Consider the following 18436-nt stretch of genomic DNA (forward strand, 5'->3'; position numbering starts at 1 on the left):
GTGCTCAGCGGTATTACAGTGCTCAGGGGGGTATTACAGAATACTGTCTGCAGTGTGACAGCGTGCTCAGGGTATTTACAGAAAAACTGTCTGCAGTATGACAGCGTGCTCAGGGTATTTACAGAATACTGTCTGCAGTGTGACAGCCGTGCTCAGGGGTATTTTTACAAATACTGTCTGCAGTGTGACAGCGTGCTCAGGGGTATTTACAGAATACTGTCTGCAGTGTGACAGCGTGCCCTCAGGTATTACAGAAATACTGTCTGCAGTGTGACAGCGTGCTCAGGTATTTACAGGAATACTGTCTGCAGTTGACAGCGTGCTCAGGGTATTTACAGAATACTGTCTGCAAGTGGGACAGCGTGCTCAGGGTATTTACAGAATACTGTCTGCAGCTGTGACAGCGTGCTCAGGGTATTTACCAGGAAATACTGTCTGCAGTGCGAATATGTTGACAGCGTGCTCAGGGTATTACAGAATACTGTCTGCAGTGTGACAGCGTGCTCAGGGTATTTACAAGAATACTGTCTGCAGTGTGACAGCGTGCTCAGGTATTTACAGAATACTGTCTGCAGTGGGGACAAGGCTGCTCAGGGTATTTACAGAATACTGTCTGCAGTTGTGACAGCCGTGCTCAGGGTATTACAGAATACTGTCTGCAGTGTGACAGCGTGTCTCAGGGTATTTACAGAATACTGTCTGCAGTGTGACAGCGTGCTCAGGGTATTTACAGAATACTGTCTGCAGTGTGACAGCGTGCTCAGGGTATTTACAGAATACTGTCTGCAGTGTACAGCGTGCTCAGGGTTATACAGAATACTGTCTGCAGTGTGACAGCGTGCTCAGGGTATTACAGAATACTGTCTGCAGTGTGACAGCGTGCTCAGGGTATTTACAGAATACTGTCTGCAGTGTGACAGCGTGCTCAGGGTATTTACAGAATACTGTCTGCAGTGTGACAGCGTGCTCAGGCTATTTACAGAATTACTGTCTGCAATGTGACAGCGTGCTCAGGTATTACAGAATACTGTTCTGCAGTGTGACAGACGTTGCTCAGCGGCATATTTACAGAATACTGTCTGACAGTTGTGACAGCGTGCTCAGGGTATTTACAGAATACTGTCTGCAGTGTGACAGCGTGCTCAGGTTATTTACAGAATACTGCTTGCAGTGTGACAGCGTGCTCAGTATTTACAGAATACTGCTGCAGTTGGACAGCGTCTCAGGGTATACAGAGATCCGTGGTCAGGTGTGACAGCGTATGCTCAGAAGGTATACAGAATAACTGTCTGCAGATGTGACAGCGTGCTCAGGGTATTTACAGAATACTGTCTGCAGTGTGACAGCGTGCTCAGGGTATTTACAGAATACTATCTGCAGTGTGACAGCGTTCTCAGGGTATTACAGAATACTATCTATGTCTATCAGGTCAGTCATGCTGAGAGTGAACAGGAGCTGCAGAGGAGGCTGGAGGAGGTCAGTGAGGAGTTGAGGAGTTCTCAGAGGAATCTGGAGAAAGCCCAGCAGGATGCTACCACCCTCTCAGGTAAAGTATTATTCACGTTTCAGGCCGTGTTTCTTCAAATTCCAGTGGGCTAACGGTTGGCATGAAATCCACGTGAACTCGTACTGAAACTTACCTCAAATGTACTTGGATGATTTAATAAACTGACCAACGGAACAAATCAGACTACCTATAGTCACGTTTTTTTTTTTTCACTGACAATCTTAACCTACATTTTTTTTAAATTCTTCTTTAAAATTGCAGGTGAAATAAGGTCTTTTTTTACTATTTGATTAAACAATGTTGATAGTTTATAGCGCTGTCTACTATCCCTGCAGATCTTCAGGTCCATCTGGGCAGTGTAACGGATGATCTGAAGGAACGTGGGGCCCAGGTGGAGGCCCTCACAGCCCAGCTGGAGCAGACTGCGCTGGAGAAGGGACAGCTGGAGGACCAGGTGGGATCCATTAATGTTCTTCTCGAGGCCAGCCAGAACAGAGACGAGAATGAGGACTTGGAGGTGAGTTATCAGACTAGATAATATGATATTATGGTTTAGGTAGGAGCCTAGACTGCTCCCGACCAGCACTTGCGCACTGCGCGAGCCAGTCCTTAGTAGTGCCAGAGAGGTTTAAAACCCATAGACTCAACATGCATTTACTTCCTGTAAACATCCACGATGAAGACTCAGAGCACCGMCAATGGGAGAGTGGCAAATTCATTCAAAGTATTTGCAGGAAGTAATCACAAGTGTGGAGTGGTCTGTTTCCAAACCTCTCTGGGGCTAGTAAGCATTAATCTTGTCCCGAGATGGCGTGGTGATGGAAACCATGTTATCCACTGTTCTCTTTGATTCACAGACATTCTAAAGATGTCTGAATGTATGTTTGTTTATGTTTTTTTTTGTAGGATAACTCCACTGAGTTGGAACGGCTAAAGATCAGGTACTTTCTGATCCTCATCATTCTCTCTCTATATAGATGTGGAGTTGGGCTTTTCTCAACAACACCAATCATTTCTCTTCCAGTCTTCAAGACCGAGACGGTCAGCTGGCGTCACTCCAAGAGGAGCTGAAGCAGTTCAGAGAAATGAAACGGGAGGCAGCTGTAACTGCCGTGAGTATCTCAACTCTCAAGACAGTCTCTGTTCTGTTGTCACTGTGCTAGTGGAATTGCCATGAACTTTGGCTAGCTGAGTCGGTTATTTCTCTATTGATTCACTAGCTGAATCGGTTATTTCTCTATTGAGTCACTAGCTGAATCGGTTATTTCTCTATCGAGGTCACTTAAGCTGAATGGATTATTTATCCTCTTGGATTCCAGCTAGCCATGAAATATAGAGTTGATATTGTCGTCTGTTGGATTGAGAGTGCAGCGCGGTAGGTGGATCACTGTCCGCCGGTTTTTGCTCTAGTTGGAAGTCGACTTACTTGACATTCGGAATCATATCTAGTCCTAAAGATTCTATCTAGCTGATACGTATTATTCTTATTTGTATTTACTGCTTTGTATATTATCTGTTCTCTTATTGTGAGGTCAGTCTAGCCGATGTGGTAATGACCGGTAGAGAGCTATTGAGTCACTACCTGATAGTTGATGTTTCTCTGGTTATTTGAGCATATCAGACTGCTATGTTGTGAGTGATTGAATCAGAAGAGGAGAGTCGATGTAGCAGCATGTAGTTTATTCAGACATTAATCCATTGGAAAAAGCACTCTTGTTTCCAAAGAAGGGTATTGAGAAAACTATGAATTTAGTCTTTTCTAAGTATCTTCCTCTGTTCGCGACAGGAGGTCACTACAGCGGAGACGAGCGCAGGCACCTAACAGGTACGTCTAGTCCCCCCCTCTACCTGTTTAAATCATCCGTTTGATTCAGTCACCAGCTTGTTTAATTCTGGCTATTACGTGACCGAAACATTCCTCATAGAGTATCTCTTTTTATTTTAGTGAGGACAGAAGCTGGTGGATGCCCTTCAGGAAGAACTGAAGCAGCTTATAAGAAGAGCTGGAACAACTACTAAAATCTCTCGTGGATCCCAAAGTGTTGAGTTAAAATCGTCCGTTACGTTTCTATAGTAACACGACAGTTTTTCCATTAGTAATATTGACAATGGTTCTCATGGTTAACTTGGTGTTGACAATAGCCTAGGTGGTTAGAGAAGTGAGTCTGCCAAAACAACAAAACAAAATCTGGCAACCAAGACGGGTGTGTTTTTCATCACACATGCAGACTAGTGGCGCCCACTTTGTCTATGCCGTTAGTGCCTTACTTGGCTAAGGTGAGGCGGTCTTACCTTCCGAACCTAGACAACTGCTCCATGAGCGTACAGTGGTGGTCAGGCCCTGCTCATAACTGTGTGTGTGTGCTGTGTGTTGATGTGTGTGTGTGTGTTGTTGTGTGTGTGTGTGTGTGTGGTGTGTTGTGTGTGTGGTGTGGTGGTTGATAGTGGTATGTATGGTGTGTTGTCAAGAGGTTTTGAGAGATACTAAGCAGAGCAAATAAAGTCATCTTAATGTTGGAAACAATTTTTTGGTTTTTTAAACCGAGGCGATGTTCTCAAGGAAGAATCTGATCAAGCTACTCAATGGGTATGTTTCAATTTTAATTGATGCTGTGTTCCTGATGTAGAAACGTTTCCAGGGGACAGAACAAGTGACTTGTTACAGAGTAAATACGTTTACCAGGGGACAGAACAGTGACTTGTTCCAGAGTATACATTTACCGATGGGACAGAACAGTGACTTGTTCCAGGAGATTAATGACATTTACTCAGGGTGGACAGAACATGGTACTTGGATTCAGAAGTAATACAAGTATACCAGGAGGACAAGAACAGTGACTTGTCCGAGTATACAATTTCGCAGGGGACAGCACAACGTGATTTGGTTCCAGAGTAATACGTTACCAGGGGAGAAAGTGCAACTTGTTCAGAGTAATAATTTACCAGGGGACAGAACATTGGCTTGTTCCAGAGTAATCGTTTACCAGGGGACAGAACAGTGACTTGTTCAAGAGTAATACATTTATACCAGGGGACAGAAACTTGACTTGTTCCAGAGTAATACATTTACCAGGGGACAGAACAGTGACTTTGTCCAGAGTAATACATTTACCAGGGGACAGGAACAGCTGACTTGTTCCAGAGTAATACATTTACAGGGACAGAAAACAGTGACTTGTTCCAGTTACGAGTAAATACAATTTTACTCGAGGGGACAGCAAAGTGACTTGTTCCAGAGTAAAGTACTTTAACCAGGGGACAGAACAGTGATTGTTCCAGAGATAATACATTTACCAAGGGGACAGAACAGTGACTTGTTCCAGAGTAAATAATTTACCAGGGGACAGAACAGTGACTTGTTCCAGAGTAATACATTTACCAGGGGAAGAAACATGACTTGTTCCAGAGTAATACATTACCAAGGGGAACAGAACGTGACTTGTTCAGAGTAAATAATTTACCAGGGACAGAACAGTAGACTTGTTCCAGAGTAATACGTTTACCAGGGGCAGAACAGTGATTGTTCCAGAGTAATACATTTACCAGGGGACGATGACTTGTTCCAGAGTAATCATTTACCAGGGGACAGAACACAGTGACTTGTTCCAGAGTAAACATTTACCAGGGGACAGAACAGTGACTTGTTCGAGTAATACATTTACCAGGGACAGAACAGTGACGTTGTCCAGAGTATGAGTTTACCAGGGGACAGAACAGACGTTTCAGAGTAATATTTACAGGGACAGAAAGTGCTTGTTCCAAGTAATACAGTTTACAGGGGACAAACAGTGACTTGTTCCAGCAGTAAGTTACATTTACAGGGGACAGAACAGTGACTTGTTTCCAGAGTAGTACATTATAAGGGGACAGAACAGTGACTGTTCCAGAGTATACATTTACCAGGGGTACAGAACAGTGGACTTGTCCGAGTATAGCATTTACAGGACAGACACAGGATTCAGGTAATACATTTACCAAGGGGACAGAACAGTGACATTGTTGCAGAGTAATACATTTACCAGGGGACAGAACAGTGACTTGTTCCAGAGTAATACATTTACCAGGGGACAGAACAGTGACTTGTTCCAGAGTAATACATTTACCAGGGGACAGAACAGTGACTTGTTCAGAGTAATACATTTACCAGGGGACAGAACAGTGACTTGTTCCAGAGATAATCATTTACCAGGGACAGAACAGTGACTTGTTCCAGAGTAATACATTTACCAGGGGACAGACAGTGACTTGTTCCAGAGTAATACATTACCAGGGGACAGAACAGTGACTTGTTCCAGAGTAATACATTTACCAGGGGACAGAACAGTGACTTGTTCCAGAGTAATACACGTTTACCAAGGGGACAGAACAGTGACTTGTTCCAGGAGTAACTACGTTAAGGGGACAGAACAGTGACTTGTTCCAAAGAGTAATACGATTTACCGGGACAGAACAGTGACTTGTTCCAGAGTATACAATTTACCAGGGACAGAACAGTGACTTGTTCAGAATATACATTTACCAGGGAAGAAAAACATGACTTTTCACGAGTATACATTTACCAGGGACAGAACAGTGACTTGTCCAGAGTAATCATTACCAGGGACGAACAGTGACTTGTTCCACAGTAATACGTTTACCTGGGGACAGAATGTGACTTGAATAGGACTGTCAGTTATAGTAGTTCTAGTCCTATTGCTCGTGCTGTCAAATCTACAAAAAAACAAGCTTCAAGTCAATACAGCTGTATTACAGTAAAACACGCCATTGTCTAACGCTGGTTACCCATGTGCTCTTCCATCCAGTCTGGAGAAGACGGAGAGCCAAGAAGCATCGCTAGAAGAGGAAGGGATGCAACTCAAAGAAAAATCTGAACAGGCCCAGAGTAACACCACTGTAAGTGCCCACTTTCCTCTCCTACTGTCACCTTAGCCTGGTCCCAGGCCTGTTTGTGCTGTATAGGCAACTCCTATTGGCGTTTGGTATGACAATGACCATAGGATTTGGCAAGACGGCACAAACAGACCTGGGACCAGGCTATAGTTGCCRTGCTTGTCTAGCAACATGATCTGGTATCAGTGAATGATCTGTTTTGTTTTCAGCAGTCTGACAACACAGCAGAACTGGCCGCGCTACAGACCAGGTACATGGAACGTTGCTCATCACCAAACCCACTTATTATTTTAAATTGTTCTTTCCCTTATGGAATATCAAAATCAAACTGGATTCAAAATGTCTTCAAAATGGCTATACACTTTCCAGTAAAACAATACAAATGAAGCAATATGGGATTTTGGCTCTTCTATAGAAAAAGGGAAACTAAACAGTTTCTGTCCCTTGGTTCTTCGTTAGTCTGGCAGAGAGAGAAGATATGATGAAATCACTACAAGAGGAGCTAAGGGAAGCCAGGGACCAATCACAGAAGGTACAGGAGATCCTCGCTCAGGTCCAGCAGAGCCAAGAGTCCCAGCCGAGCACAGAGCTGCCGGTAAGACTGAGCCATAATAATGATTAAATTATTATTGATTGGTCTGGTCTGACAGAAGTCATGGTTATGCAGTCTGTAGTATGTTATCAATGTATAATGCAGTCTGTGTAGTGTCTGGTTTTTAACCTTTACCTGTAAGCCAGAGCGCCYAAGACAAATATAACATTTTAATAAAATGTAATGGACTTTCTTATTGGTTCTGTCTGTGGTGTTTTGATTCCAGGAGCTGTTGGAGAAACTGAAGGAGTCAGAGGACAGCCACGGGACACTGCAGGCACAGTGTGACCAGTACAGGACAGTCCTGGCTGAAACGGTAAGGACTTACACTGATACAACATGCCCAATTGGTCTACCATCACCTGCATCTCTAAATAAACTAGAKATTTGGCCCACAGCCTTTTTTACAACGAAAGACAATGGCGTGTTTGATTGAGAGAGACCGAGGTGTGGATGGGAAATGGATGTGCTGAATTTATCACCCAACGCCTGCATCGATAAAGATGTGAAACAAAACCTCCTCCTTAAAAACACACGTGTGAGAGAGTTGTGGTCTACATGTCATGGATCTGTCMCCCTCCACAGGAAGGAATGCTGACGAACCTTCAGAATAGTGTTGAGGAGGAGGAGCTGGTGTGGAAGTCCAAGATGGCCGACTCTGAGGACCAGTTGAAGAAGGTGAAGAAGGAGTGTTTTATTTTTATTATTTATATCTCCTCTCTTCTGTAATCCTTGGGCATGGCTGTACAATTGTCTCTGTCTGTGGCCCTGTTCTAAACCACACCCTCTCTACTCACACTAGGCCCTGGAACAAGTGCACACTCTGGAGGAGACTGCAGAAGACAGGAAGACAGGAAACCAAAGCATAGAACAGGTATAATAAATGAATTAATTTTCACCTGAAGGGGTTTATCATAATGCTTTGTGTGATATGTTTTAATATCAGGTCCGGTGTAGTGACTGTCTGATGGATGTTTTAATATCAGGTCCGGTGTAGTGACTGATGCTGTTTTAGTAATGGACTCCTCACTCTTTCCCTTTCTGCAGCTGAAGGAGCAGGTGATGCTTCTGGAAGCCCAGTTGGAGAAACAGTCTGAGACAGAGGACGAAATGGCACAGGTACACACCTACATCCGTTACGGCCGGCAGGCAGCCTAACAGTTAGAACTTGTCCAAATCCCCGAGCCGACCAGGTGGAAATTACGTCGACGTGAACTTGAGCAAGGCACTTAACCCTGATTCCTCCAGGGTCACCGTTGATGATGGCYGACCCTAACCCCACTCTCCGATGGTGTCTCTCAGGGTGTTGGGATATGCCCAAAAAACACATTTTCCTGTGTGTGTGAAATAGGACACATACAGGCACCCACCAAACGTATTGTTATTATATAGACCATAGATGGGTACACTAGTTATACACATCAACATTCATATAGTAGAAACAGTCAGAGAAAATACCACCGGTACACTGACTAGGTAAGACATCATCCTATATCACAAGGCTGTTTTGTGCTCCTACTCTCTTAATCACATGGCTGATAGTGAGCGACCATAGAATGTAATACATTACGGAGTCTGTCTGTTCTGTGTGTCTGTCCTCCAGTTGAAGCAGCTGCTGTCAGAGTCTCAGAGCCAGCTGGAGTCAGCCCAGACGCAGGCCCAGACGCAGGCCCAGACGCAGGCCCAGACGCAGGCCCAGACGCAGGCCCAGACGCACAGGGAAGAGCTGGCTACGGTAAGTGTGAGTGCGCACCTGTTTCCTGTGGTCCTGACAGGAACATCAGCAGGTCGCTTGTTGAGGTCAACTTAGTTTCTGTATCCCAGTTCTCTCCCTCTTGTCCCTAACCCCTGGAGCTTCCTGTTCCAGGTCAGAGGTCAGCTGAGCGAGGCGACGGAGCACGCTCAGAGCCAGAAGGCGGTCCCTGAGGCCGGGGCACAGAACGGCCCATCAGAGCCCGAGGTCAGGATGCATCAGAGGTTATAGGTCATGGGGCATCCTTTTACTGCCGGTCTGCTCTGCTGGAGGGTCCTGGAAACTGGTCGCTACCACAATAATATAGTCATCAGCACATTCTAATTAGGAAGGTTTATGATAGGGATGAACATTTCAGTCAATTCTGCTGCCGACTAACCGACCCTCATTAACCAATTAGCAAACGGTAACATTTTGTTCCAAATTGTAAAAAATATGTGACCAACAGAAAATATTATGCATGAATACACAGAATGGGCTTTTTTTAATTTTTAGATTAATTGATCTCAGTTAAAAAACGTGGAGGGGGAATCTAAAGATGCAACATCTAGGATGGGTTTTTAATATGACCAAACGAAAGAAAGTTGATTATGAAAACCAGTAGAACCGGAGAAAAATGCTGGTTTCAACGGCTTATGAGTCTTTATAAAATACAAATAATTGCCTCCACATTTCTATGGTGTGATTTTGACTTTGAAGCAAAAGGTGAAACATTTCTCATCATATGAAGTTAAAAAAAAATCTCCCAGGTTTCCAACAATTAAGTATATGATTTCAAAATGCACACCGTCTCCAGCTTAGATTGCAAGGTGGTGGGTGATGCGCTGATAGCCTGCCTACTGTATTGCCTATCCACTAAAATAGGGGAATGGAGGATACGCTTCAATCAGGAGTTGAAAAATACAAATAGTAGCAATAGAAAACTGGGATCCTTTAAAAAAAAATCGTGGCCATAAACTCTGTTTTGTTGCGCAATGACTGGGCTTATTGGAGCGTGTTTCACTCCAGCAGCAACCAGCTGTTAGAGGAGCTACGGAGTTAAACAAGGCTGTGTGTGTGATTATATACACAGTACCAGTCAAAAGTTTGGACACCTACTCATTCCAGGGTTTTTATTTATTTTTTACTATTTTCTACCTTGTAGAAAAGTAGTGAAGACATCAAAACTATGAAATAACACATATGGAATCATGTAGTAACCAAAAAAGTGTTAAACTAATCAAAATATATTTGAGATTCTTCAAAGTAGCCACCCTTTGCCTTGACAGCTTTGCACACTCTTGGCTTTCTCTCAACCAGCTTCATGAGGTAGTCACCTGGAATTCATTTCAATTAACAGTTAATAGTTAATTTGTGGAATTTCTTTACTTAATGTTAATGCGTTTGAGCCAATCAGTTGTGTTGTGACAAGGTAGGGGTGGTATACAGAAGATAGCCCTATTTGGTAAAAGACCAAGTCCTGTTTAATGGCTATTTCTCCAAGAAGGAGAGTGATTGAGTGCTGCATCAGATGACCTGGCCTCCAGCATCACCCGACCTCAATCCAGTTGAGATGGTTTGGGATGAGTTGGACCGCAGAGTGAAGGAAAAGKAGCCAACAAGTGCTCAGCATATGTGGGAACTCCTTCAAGACTGGAAAATCATTCCTCGTGAAGCTGGTTGACAGAATTCTAAGAGTGTGCAAAGCTGTCATTAAGGCAAAGGGTAGGTTCTTTGAAGAATCTCAAATATAAAATGTATTTTGATTTAACACTTTTTCCCCCATTATTTTTTGGGGGGTTACAACATGATTCTATATGGGTTATTTCATAGTTTTGATGTCTTCACTATTATTCTACAATCTAGAAAATAGAGAAAATAAAGAAACCCTTGAATGAGTAGGTGTGTCCAAACTGTTGACTGATACTGTGTGTGTGATATATGCCTAACTAACGAACACACGAGAGCGGCCTTAGCAACACAGGTATTCCTATGCGMCAGACTTGCGTGTGTCACTGTCAACCTGGGTTGTTTCTCTCYTTCAAGAATGTTGTGAGGCCAGTGTCTTGACTTTGTCGGTGTTATTATTAATGTATTATTATAGGCAGTAAGTCCAGTCTGTCCAGTTCTCTACATACGCAGCAGCTGCTAACCATGTGCTGTGTTTGTTTTAACCACCCAGTGTGTTGACTATCAGCTGTCCTAACCACAGCTTGGCTCACACTCTATTCTAAGCATGATCACTCCCTGCTTGGGTTTACTTTTCCACTGTAGAGCCATCTTGTTTTTTGAAGTGACGCTTCTTATTGCCTGGTGTGGAGTGATGCACTGACATGGCACAGAGTGGTGTGTGTGTCTGTGTGGGTGTGTGTCTGTGTGGGTGTGTGCCTGCGTGGGTGGCTGTCTGCGTGGTTGTTTGTGTTGGTGGGTGGCTGTCGTTATGCGTGGCTGTCGGTGTGCGGGTGGCTGTCTGCGTGGGTGGCTGTCTGTCTGCGTGGGGGGGTAGCTGGCTGCGTGGGTGGGTAGCTGTCTGCGTGGGTGGGTAGCTGTCTGCGTGGGTGGGTGGCTGTCTGCGTGGGTGGCTTGCTGGCTGTCTGCGTGGGTGGCTGGCTGGCTGTCTGCGTGGGTGGCTGGCTGGCTGTCTGCGTGGGTGGCTGTCGGTGTGGGTGGCTGGCTGTGTGCGTGGGTGTGTGCCTGCGTGGGTGGGTGGCTGTCTGCGTGGGTGGCTGTCTGCGTGGGTGCACAAGTCATTACAAGCTCTTTAATGCTTTTATCTATCTGTGTCTGTGGCAAGGGGGGGGACACATCTGTGTCCAGCCACTTCATCTTCTGACACGGTGTGTAATGTATTATATCCTACTGTTTTGTGCGTCTCAAGGTCCAGTCCCAGTTGAGTCAAATCACACAGGAGTTTGAACAGGTACGTGCAACAGCCAATCGGAAGAGGGCAAGAACTTTGACATTGCCTTACAAACTGCTTAGTTAGACAGCGACTGTCTGTGTGACTAGTTATTTGACTGACTTGTGTTTTTATTTGACGTGATCTTGTGCCCCCTCCAGGCTCAGAAGACTGTAGAACTCCAGGCTCAGAAGACTGTAGAACTCCAGGCTCAGAAGACTGTAGAACCCCAGGCTCAGAAGACTGTAGAACCCCAGGCTCAGAAGACTGTAGAACCCCAGGCTCAGAAGACTGTAGAACCCCAGGCTCAGAAGACTGTGGAACRCCAGGCTCAGAAGACTGTAGAACTACAGGCTCAGCTGGAGATGCTGAAAGAGACAGGAGACTCCCCACAGGCTGGCACAGAGGACGTAGCCCAGCTAGAGGTACATGACCGTGGGCCACATTCAGCGGAATGTTCAAATACTCTTTTATTTGTCACATGCACCGAATACAACACAATATAATACTGTGAAAAGCTTACTTACAAGCCCTTAACAATGCAGTTTAAATAAAAAATATTTACTAAATAAAAGGGCAACAATAAAGTAACAATAACGAGGCTATATACCGGGGGAGTCAATGTGCGGGGGACACAGGTTAGTCGACAGAATTTGCAAAATGACTATGTATAGATAATAAACAGCGAGTTGCAGCAGTGTAAAAACCAGGGGGGGGTGGGGTCAATATAAATAGTCCGGGTGGCCATTTGATTAATTGTTCAGCAGTCTTTTGTCTTGGGGGTAGAAGCTGTTAAGGAGCCTTTTGGACCTAGACTTGGCGCTCCGGTACCGCCGTGCGGTAGCAGAGAGAACAGTCGATGACTAGGGTGGATGGAGTCTTTGACATTTTTTAGGGCCTTCCTCTGACACTGCCTAGCTGTTTGGGGTTTTAGGCTGGGTTTCTGTACAGCACTTTGAGATATCAGCTGATGTAAGAAGGGCTATATAAATACATTTGATTTGATATAGGTCCTGGATGTCAGGAAGCTTGGCCCCAGTGATGTACTGGGCCGTACGCATTACCCTCTGTAGCGCCTTACATTTAACCATTGGCATTTAACCAAATGTCGAGCAGTTCTCATACCAGGCAGTGATACAACCGGTCAGGATGCTCTCGATGGTGCAGCTGTAGAACTTTTTGAGGATCAAGGGACCCATGCCAAATCTTTTCAGTCTCCTGAGGGGGACTAGGCTTTGTCGGGCCTTCTTCGCGATTGTCTTGGTGTGTTTGGACCATGGTAGTTTGGTGGTGATGTGGACACCAAGTAACTCTCGACCCGCTCCACTGCAGCCCCGTCGATGTTAATGGGCGCCTGTTCGGCCCTCTTTTTCCTATAGTCCACGATCAGCTCCTTCGTCTTTCTCACATTGAGGGAGAAGTTGTTGTCCTGGCACCACACTGCCAGGTCTCTGACCTCCTCCCTATAGGCTGTCTCATCGTTGTCGGTGATCAGGCCTACAACTGTTGTCATCAGCAAACTTAGTGATGGTGTTGGAGTCATGTCTGGCCGTGTAGTCATGAGTGAATAGGGAGTACAGGAGAGGACTAAGCACGCACCCCTGAGGGGCCCCATGTTGGACATCCTGACGGTTGGGGGCGGCCAGCATGATAGTGTTGATGTGAGCCACGACCAGTGTTTCAAAGCACTTCATGGCTACCGACGTGAGTGCTACGGGACACTAATCATTTAGGCAGGTTATCTCCGCMTTCTTGGGCACAGGGACTATGGTGGTCTGTTTGAAACATGTAGGTATTAGACTCGGTCAGGGAGAGGTTGAAATGTCAGTGAAGACACTTGCCAGTTGGTCCGCACATGCTTTGAGTACACGTCCTGGTAATCCGTCTGGCCCCGCAGCTTTTTGAATGTTGACCTGTTTAAAGGTCTTGCTCACATCGGCTACGGAGAGCGTGATCAGTCTTCTGGAACAGCAGGTGCTCTTATGCACGCTTCAGTGTTGCTTGCCTCAAAGCGAGCACAGAAGGCGTTTAGGTCGTCTGGTAGGCTCGCGTCACTGGGCAGCTCGTGGCTGGGTTTCCCTTTAGTCCGTAATATTTTTCAGGCCCGGTTTCATTCTTAGTCCTGTGTTGAAGCTTTGCCTGTTTGATGATTCGTCTGAGGGCATATCGGGATTTCTTATAAGCGTCCGGATTAGTGTCCCACTCCTTGAAAGCTGCAGCTTTAGCTCGGTGCAGATGTTACCTGTAATCCATGGCTTCTGGTTGGGTAATGTAGTTCCTGCTTTTAGTTTTTGCTTGTACGCCTTATACAGCTCATTGAGTGCGGTCTTAGTGGCAGCATCGGTTTGTGGTGGTAAATAGACGCCTACGAATAATATAGATGAGAACTCTCTTGGTAGATAGTGTGGTCTACAGCTTATCATGAGGTATTCTACCTCAGGCAAGCAATACCTCGAGACTTCTTTAATATTAGACATCGCGCACCCGCAGTTATTGACAAATGGACACATCCCCTCGTCTTACCAGATGTAAGTGCTCTGCCCTGCCGATGCACGGAGAAGCCAGCCAGCTCTAAATTATCCGTGTCGTCTTTCAGCCACGTATCTGTGAAACATAAGTTATTACAGTTTTCAATGTCCCGTTGGTTGGATAGTTTTAATCATAGATCGTCCAGTTTGTTTTCCAATGATTGAACGTTGGCCAATAATACAGAGGGTAGTGGTGGTTTACCTAGTCATCAGGGAATTCTGACAAGGCACCCCGCCCTCTGTCTTTTCTTCACGTCGATGACAGGGATTTGGCCTTGTCATGACAAAGCAGTATACCCTTTGCGTAAGACTCATTAAAGAGAAAATCTTTGTTTGAGGTGAGTAATCGCTTTTCTGATGTCCAGAAGCTCTATTCGTTCATAAGAGACGGTAGCTGCAACATTATGTACAAAATGAATTACAAACAATGTGAAAAAAAAAGATTTAAAAAAAAGACCTGGGCCAAGCAGCCACCACAGCTCCAGCAGCTCTTACAGTTCACTCTGGAGCAGAACAACCACAACACTCTACAGGACTGCTCTAATGAGGCCAATCCGTCACTGCTTTATTACGCCAAGGTTGTGGGTTCAATTCCCACAGGGATCACAAACACATAGTAAAATATACACTCGCTGTACTGAAAGTCGCTCTGAATGAATGTGTATGCTTAGTGGAATACCTTCGCCTGAATGACTACACCTAATACTGTTTAACTGCTGCATGGGTGTGGTTATAGGGCTGTTACACAACGGCACTCACGAGTCATGACCGCAGTCAAATTCCACGTGTCGGTAACTAGGCTTCTCCAAGCTCTGATGCTGCTGATGGTCCTTAGTAGCCTACCAAACTTGATAGTTGCCTGGTAGTCYGCACTCTATTGTTCCTCTAATCACRCMGACGTCAATGCAAATGTTTRAGAAAKTCCAACTCTTCATGAGAGCTCATGTTGCGCAACATTTCTATAGGGTGTGAAATTGCGTGAGAAAACAGAGTGATGGCCTCTTTAGAGGAGGATCCCATRAGCTTTCTATAGGCTAGGCATATTTGACTTCTTTCTTTCAACTTTCCTAATATTAAGCACATTGCTTCACTTTACAACAGGAGTATAGCCTATCTGGCTGGCATGAAAATGAACCACACACGGGGAAAAGCGTTCACTATTTAAGTGCATAGATGACATGTATTTTTTTCCCTGCTGCCCCTGTTTCAATACAAGTGCATGATAACGGTCCATTCTAAATCAAAACAGATTTCACTCTGTGTGTGTTTTAGTGTATATATGAAGACAACTTTAAAAATAGTCTGATGGGTGACAATATTAGCCTATCACTTTTACAACTTATTCAAATCATAGTCGCACACCTCATGTAGCCTAGSCCATAGGCCTATATGTTTGATAAGGTTTGTAGCACAACTAAAGTGGCCAAAACTTAAGCACATTAATCCGCTTTACACTCMGTGTTGACTGGCATGTTTTCCCGCTAGTTGATTGCATTTTCYCGCTTATATCCTACTGCCAGGTGCGTATTGCTGCTCTTATAATGTGAATAAATTGCCTAATAGTTTATCAACATTTTAAGCTAAACGTTCTGATCTGTTGCATCAGCCTCATTGCTTTAAAACGTTTTTTTTTTTTTTTTTGATGCGATTGATTGTATTGATTTGGGATCTATCGCATCCCACAACTGTCCCAGACTGTTTGAAATATTTATTTCTCGCACAGAAGGACAAGTTGACTAATCAAATAAGTCAACTTTTGTACTATGTGGGATAGTAGATTGACAGGCTAGTGCTGCTGCTGTTCGTTAGGACTACTCCTCTCGTGGATGACAAAGTCAGTCCGCACAAACAAATCAGTGCTCACGTCTTTCAAGCAACTCTTCAAATCCTCAGTCCCATCATGCAGCCTTAGAATTTATAAAAAATCAAAACACGTAGTCTTTGTATCACAACTACATTTAAAAAATAAAATAAAATAAAAACCTCTAAATTAAGCATAGGTTTAATCTATGTCCGGGAAACTGGCCTTTTTGATTCTTATAGGAGTTGCGGCAATCAACTACTCAACACAGAATAAGCCGCATGTGRGCACTTCCTTGGAAATCATTTGGAGAAAATATCCTTTCTATGTTAGATTGTATTCTTCATACTCTAGTTATTTTAGCAGACAAGATTTGCTTAGAAATTACTTTAGTGTAGCCCACAGCCATATGACATAGCCAGATCAGGACCTAACATAAGTTCTTRTGAATTAGACATTTTCTTCATATCATGTTTCTTTAGACCTGTCTAAAATAATGGATTTATTATGAAGGTGTAGGCTATATTAAATGGATTTATTAGACTTTTTCAAATGTAGACATTCCAAAGGTCTGCGTCAGTAGCTTGTAGGCTGTGCATGGAAGCTAGGAGATGTTAAACGRGTTTTAAATACCGGTCTCATGGTAATTAACCGTTAATTATTTGTTTGACAATCACTGGCTGACAATTTCATGGCCGCCACAGCCCTAGTTATGTCATTTTTTTGTTGTTGTAATGTCCATTAATGATTTGATTTAATGTATTAATTGATTGGGTGTGGTTGTAAATATTTTTGTTTCTGTCTTTCAGGAAGAGAGTTCAGGACTGAAGGAAGGAACATCTGTTTAAGAGACTGAAGACGTGACACTAAAACATGATTATCATAGTTATGCATTCCGAAGCGGTTAGTTCTTGTACTGTAGTAGTTGATTGCTGCAACGCCTATAAGAATCTAAAGGCCAGTTTCCCYGACKCTGWTTAAGCCTATTCCTGAACTAAAATACATGCTCAGTGGAGAATCTCCCTTAAAGAAACGTGTTAGCCAGGGACTAGGCTTAATATGTGTCTGGGGAAACCGGCCCAAAAATGTTTCTGGGTCGTTCCACCAATTCGTTGCCTTTATCAGATTTTTTTTTTTTTTATACGTTCTGTCATAAAGAGAACATGTTCAACTTAATAAAAATGCTTTCCCATCTCGATGTTAAATAAAAAGTGCCAAATAAAGTAACAGGGTTGACTGTAACAGGGTTGACGATTTCATCTTAAATCAGGGGCAATTGAGGGGGYAAAAATGAAATTGTGAAACCATACCTAGCCTGTCTATATATGGATAACGTGTTTTGCTCGACCAACTCAGTTTTCCACCACAAAACACCAGAAAATGTTTTGTGGTGGAAAATGCTGAGTTTTAGCACTTTAGCAAAGTCTTATTCATATAACAAAAATGAACTCGGTGTTCTACTAAAGGGTGCTTCATTGAATATAACAGGTCTTTTAAAATTCAACATTGGTGTAGAATTCCTACTTAAAATGTCAAAGGGATGCAAAACTCACTCGTTTCGTGGAACGACCGATCTGATCTAGGATGAGGAAAAAGATACTATGCTGCAAACAGAACGTTGAAGACAAACCTACATCAACGATTCTGGCCATGTCAGGAATGATACCTAAGACTAGCTCTGGTCCAGGGCATTAGTGCGCTTTCCTCCACTACGCCCTGTATCGATATTGATCACACGAACGCCCTGGACCAGAGCTAACCAACTCTGCCTTATAGTCACAATGAAAGCTCTCTCCCCAGAGTCCACAGTGTTAAAAGGGAGAACGATTGTGTGTTTTTAAAACGTACATCAACCTGTGCAATTACTTTGTGCACCCTATTCTCCTATATTGCACACTACTTTTGACCAGAGCACTATAGGGGAAACCTTATGGGCCCTGGTCAAAAGTAGTGCACTATATAGAGAAAAGATGCAACTTTGTGTCTTTTGTAAAGTGGTTGGGATGAATGATGAGAGGAAGTTATGGTACACAAGATGGATGCAATACATTAAGTGCCTCCTTCAGTACTGTGTTTTACAGTAGCTGGCTGCCAACACAATGTGTGAATTTGATAAAGAATAAAAATACAATSTAGTGTTTGTGTTATGACTCGTGCTTGAACCTGATGTTGATGTTGATTTTTAAACCAAGGATTGACGTAACAAACCAGGGGCCAGCTAACTCATAGTCAAGTGATATGTGTCTGTTTTATCTGGTTAAAAAAAGTTTGTATATTGGTTGTTGATTCAATTTAAAGTCATGATTTCTTAAGACTAAGCAGTTTTGGAAAGTTAGCTGGCTAACTTGTTGACCCAGAATTCTGTGACAACCCCCCCCCCCCCCCTACCCATGAGTAACAAACTGGAAATGTAGAAGACGTATGAAAGAATCCAGAGGGCTGGGCCGATGTTTAATTTGACAGATTACTCCGGTAGCACTCAGTTTC

At 43.9% G+C, this 18436-nt stretch overlaps 1 protein-coding gene across 1 annotated transcript in view; it reads left to right on the plus strand.

Moving 5' to 3' along the window:
- Positions 1 to 18085, plus strand: part of LOC112069882 (ribosome-binding protein 1) — a 42365-nt gene extending 24280 nt beyond the window's left edge. The window contains exons 10-27 of the mRNA XM_070438764.1: positions 1429 to 1546; positions 1843 to 2024; positions 2414 to 2448; positions 2532 to 2619; positions 3294 to 3326; positions 4054 to 4094; positions 6310 to 6400; positions 6607 to 6647; positions 6857 to 6992; positions 7216 to 7305; positions 7575 to 7667; positions 7792 to 7863; positions 8037 to 8108; positions 8593 to 8724; positions 8857 to 8949; positions 11600 to 11641; positions 11782 to 12045; positions 16759 to 18085. Of these exons, the coding sequence (XP_070294865.1) occupies positions 1429 to 1546; positions 1843 to 2024; positions 2414 to 2448; positions 2532 to 2619; positions 3294 to 3326; positions 4054 to 4094; positions 6310 to 6400; positions 6607 to 6647; positions 6857 to 6992; positions 7216 to 7305; positions 7575 to 7667; positions 7792 to 7863; positions 8037 to 8108; positions 8593 to 8724; positions 8857 to 8949; positions 11600 to 11641; positions 11782 to 12045; positions 16759 to 16797 (1662 nt within the window). The 3' untranslated portion in view covers positions 16798 to 18085. The remainder of the gene's footprint in view (positions 1 to 1428; positions 1547 to 1842; positions 2025 to 2413; positions 2449 to 2531; positions 2620 to 3293; positions 3327 to 4053; positions 4095 to 6309; positions 6401 to 6606; positions 6648 to 6856; positions 6993 to 7215; positions 7306 to 7574; positions 7668 to 7791; positions 7864 to 8036; positions 8109 to 8592; positions 8725 to 8856; positions 8950 to 11599; positions 11642 to 11781; positions 12046 to 16758) is intronic.
- Positions 18086 to 18436: the final 351 nt, after the last annotated feature.

This window comes from Salvelinus sp. IW2-2015, unplaced genomic scaffold, assembly GCF_002910315.2.
Source record: "Salvelinus sp. IW2-2015 unplaced genomic scaffold, ASM291031v2 Un_scaffold1141, whole genome shotgun sequence".
In the NCBI taxonomy this organism is placed as follows: Eukaryota; Metazoa; Chordata; class Actinopteri; order Salmoniformes; family Salmonidae; genus Salvelinus; species Salvelinus sp. IW2-2015.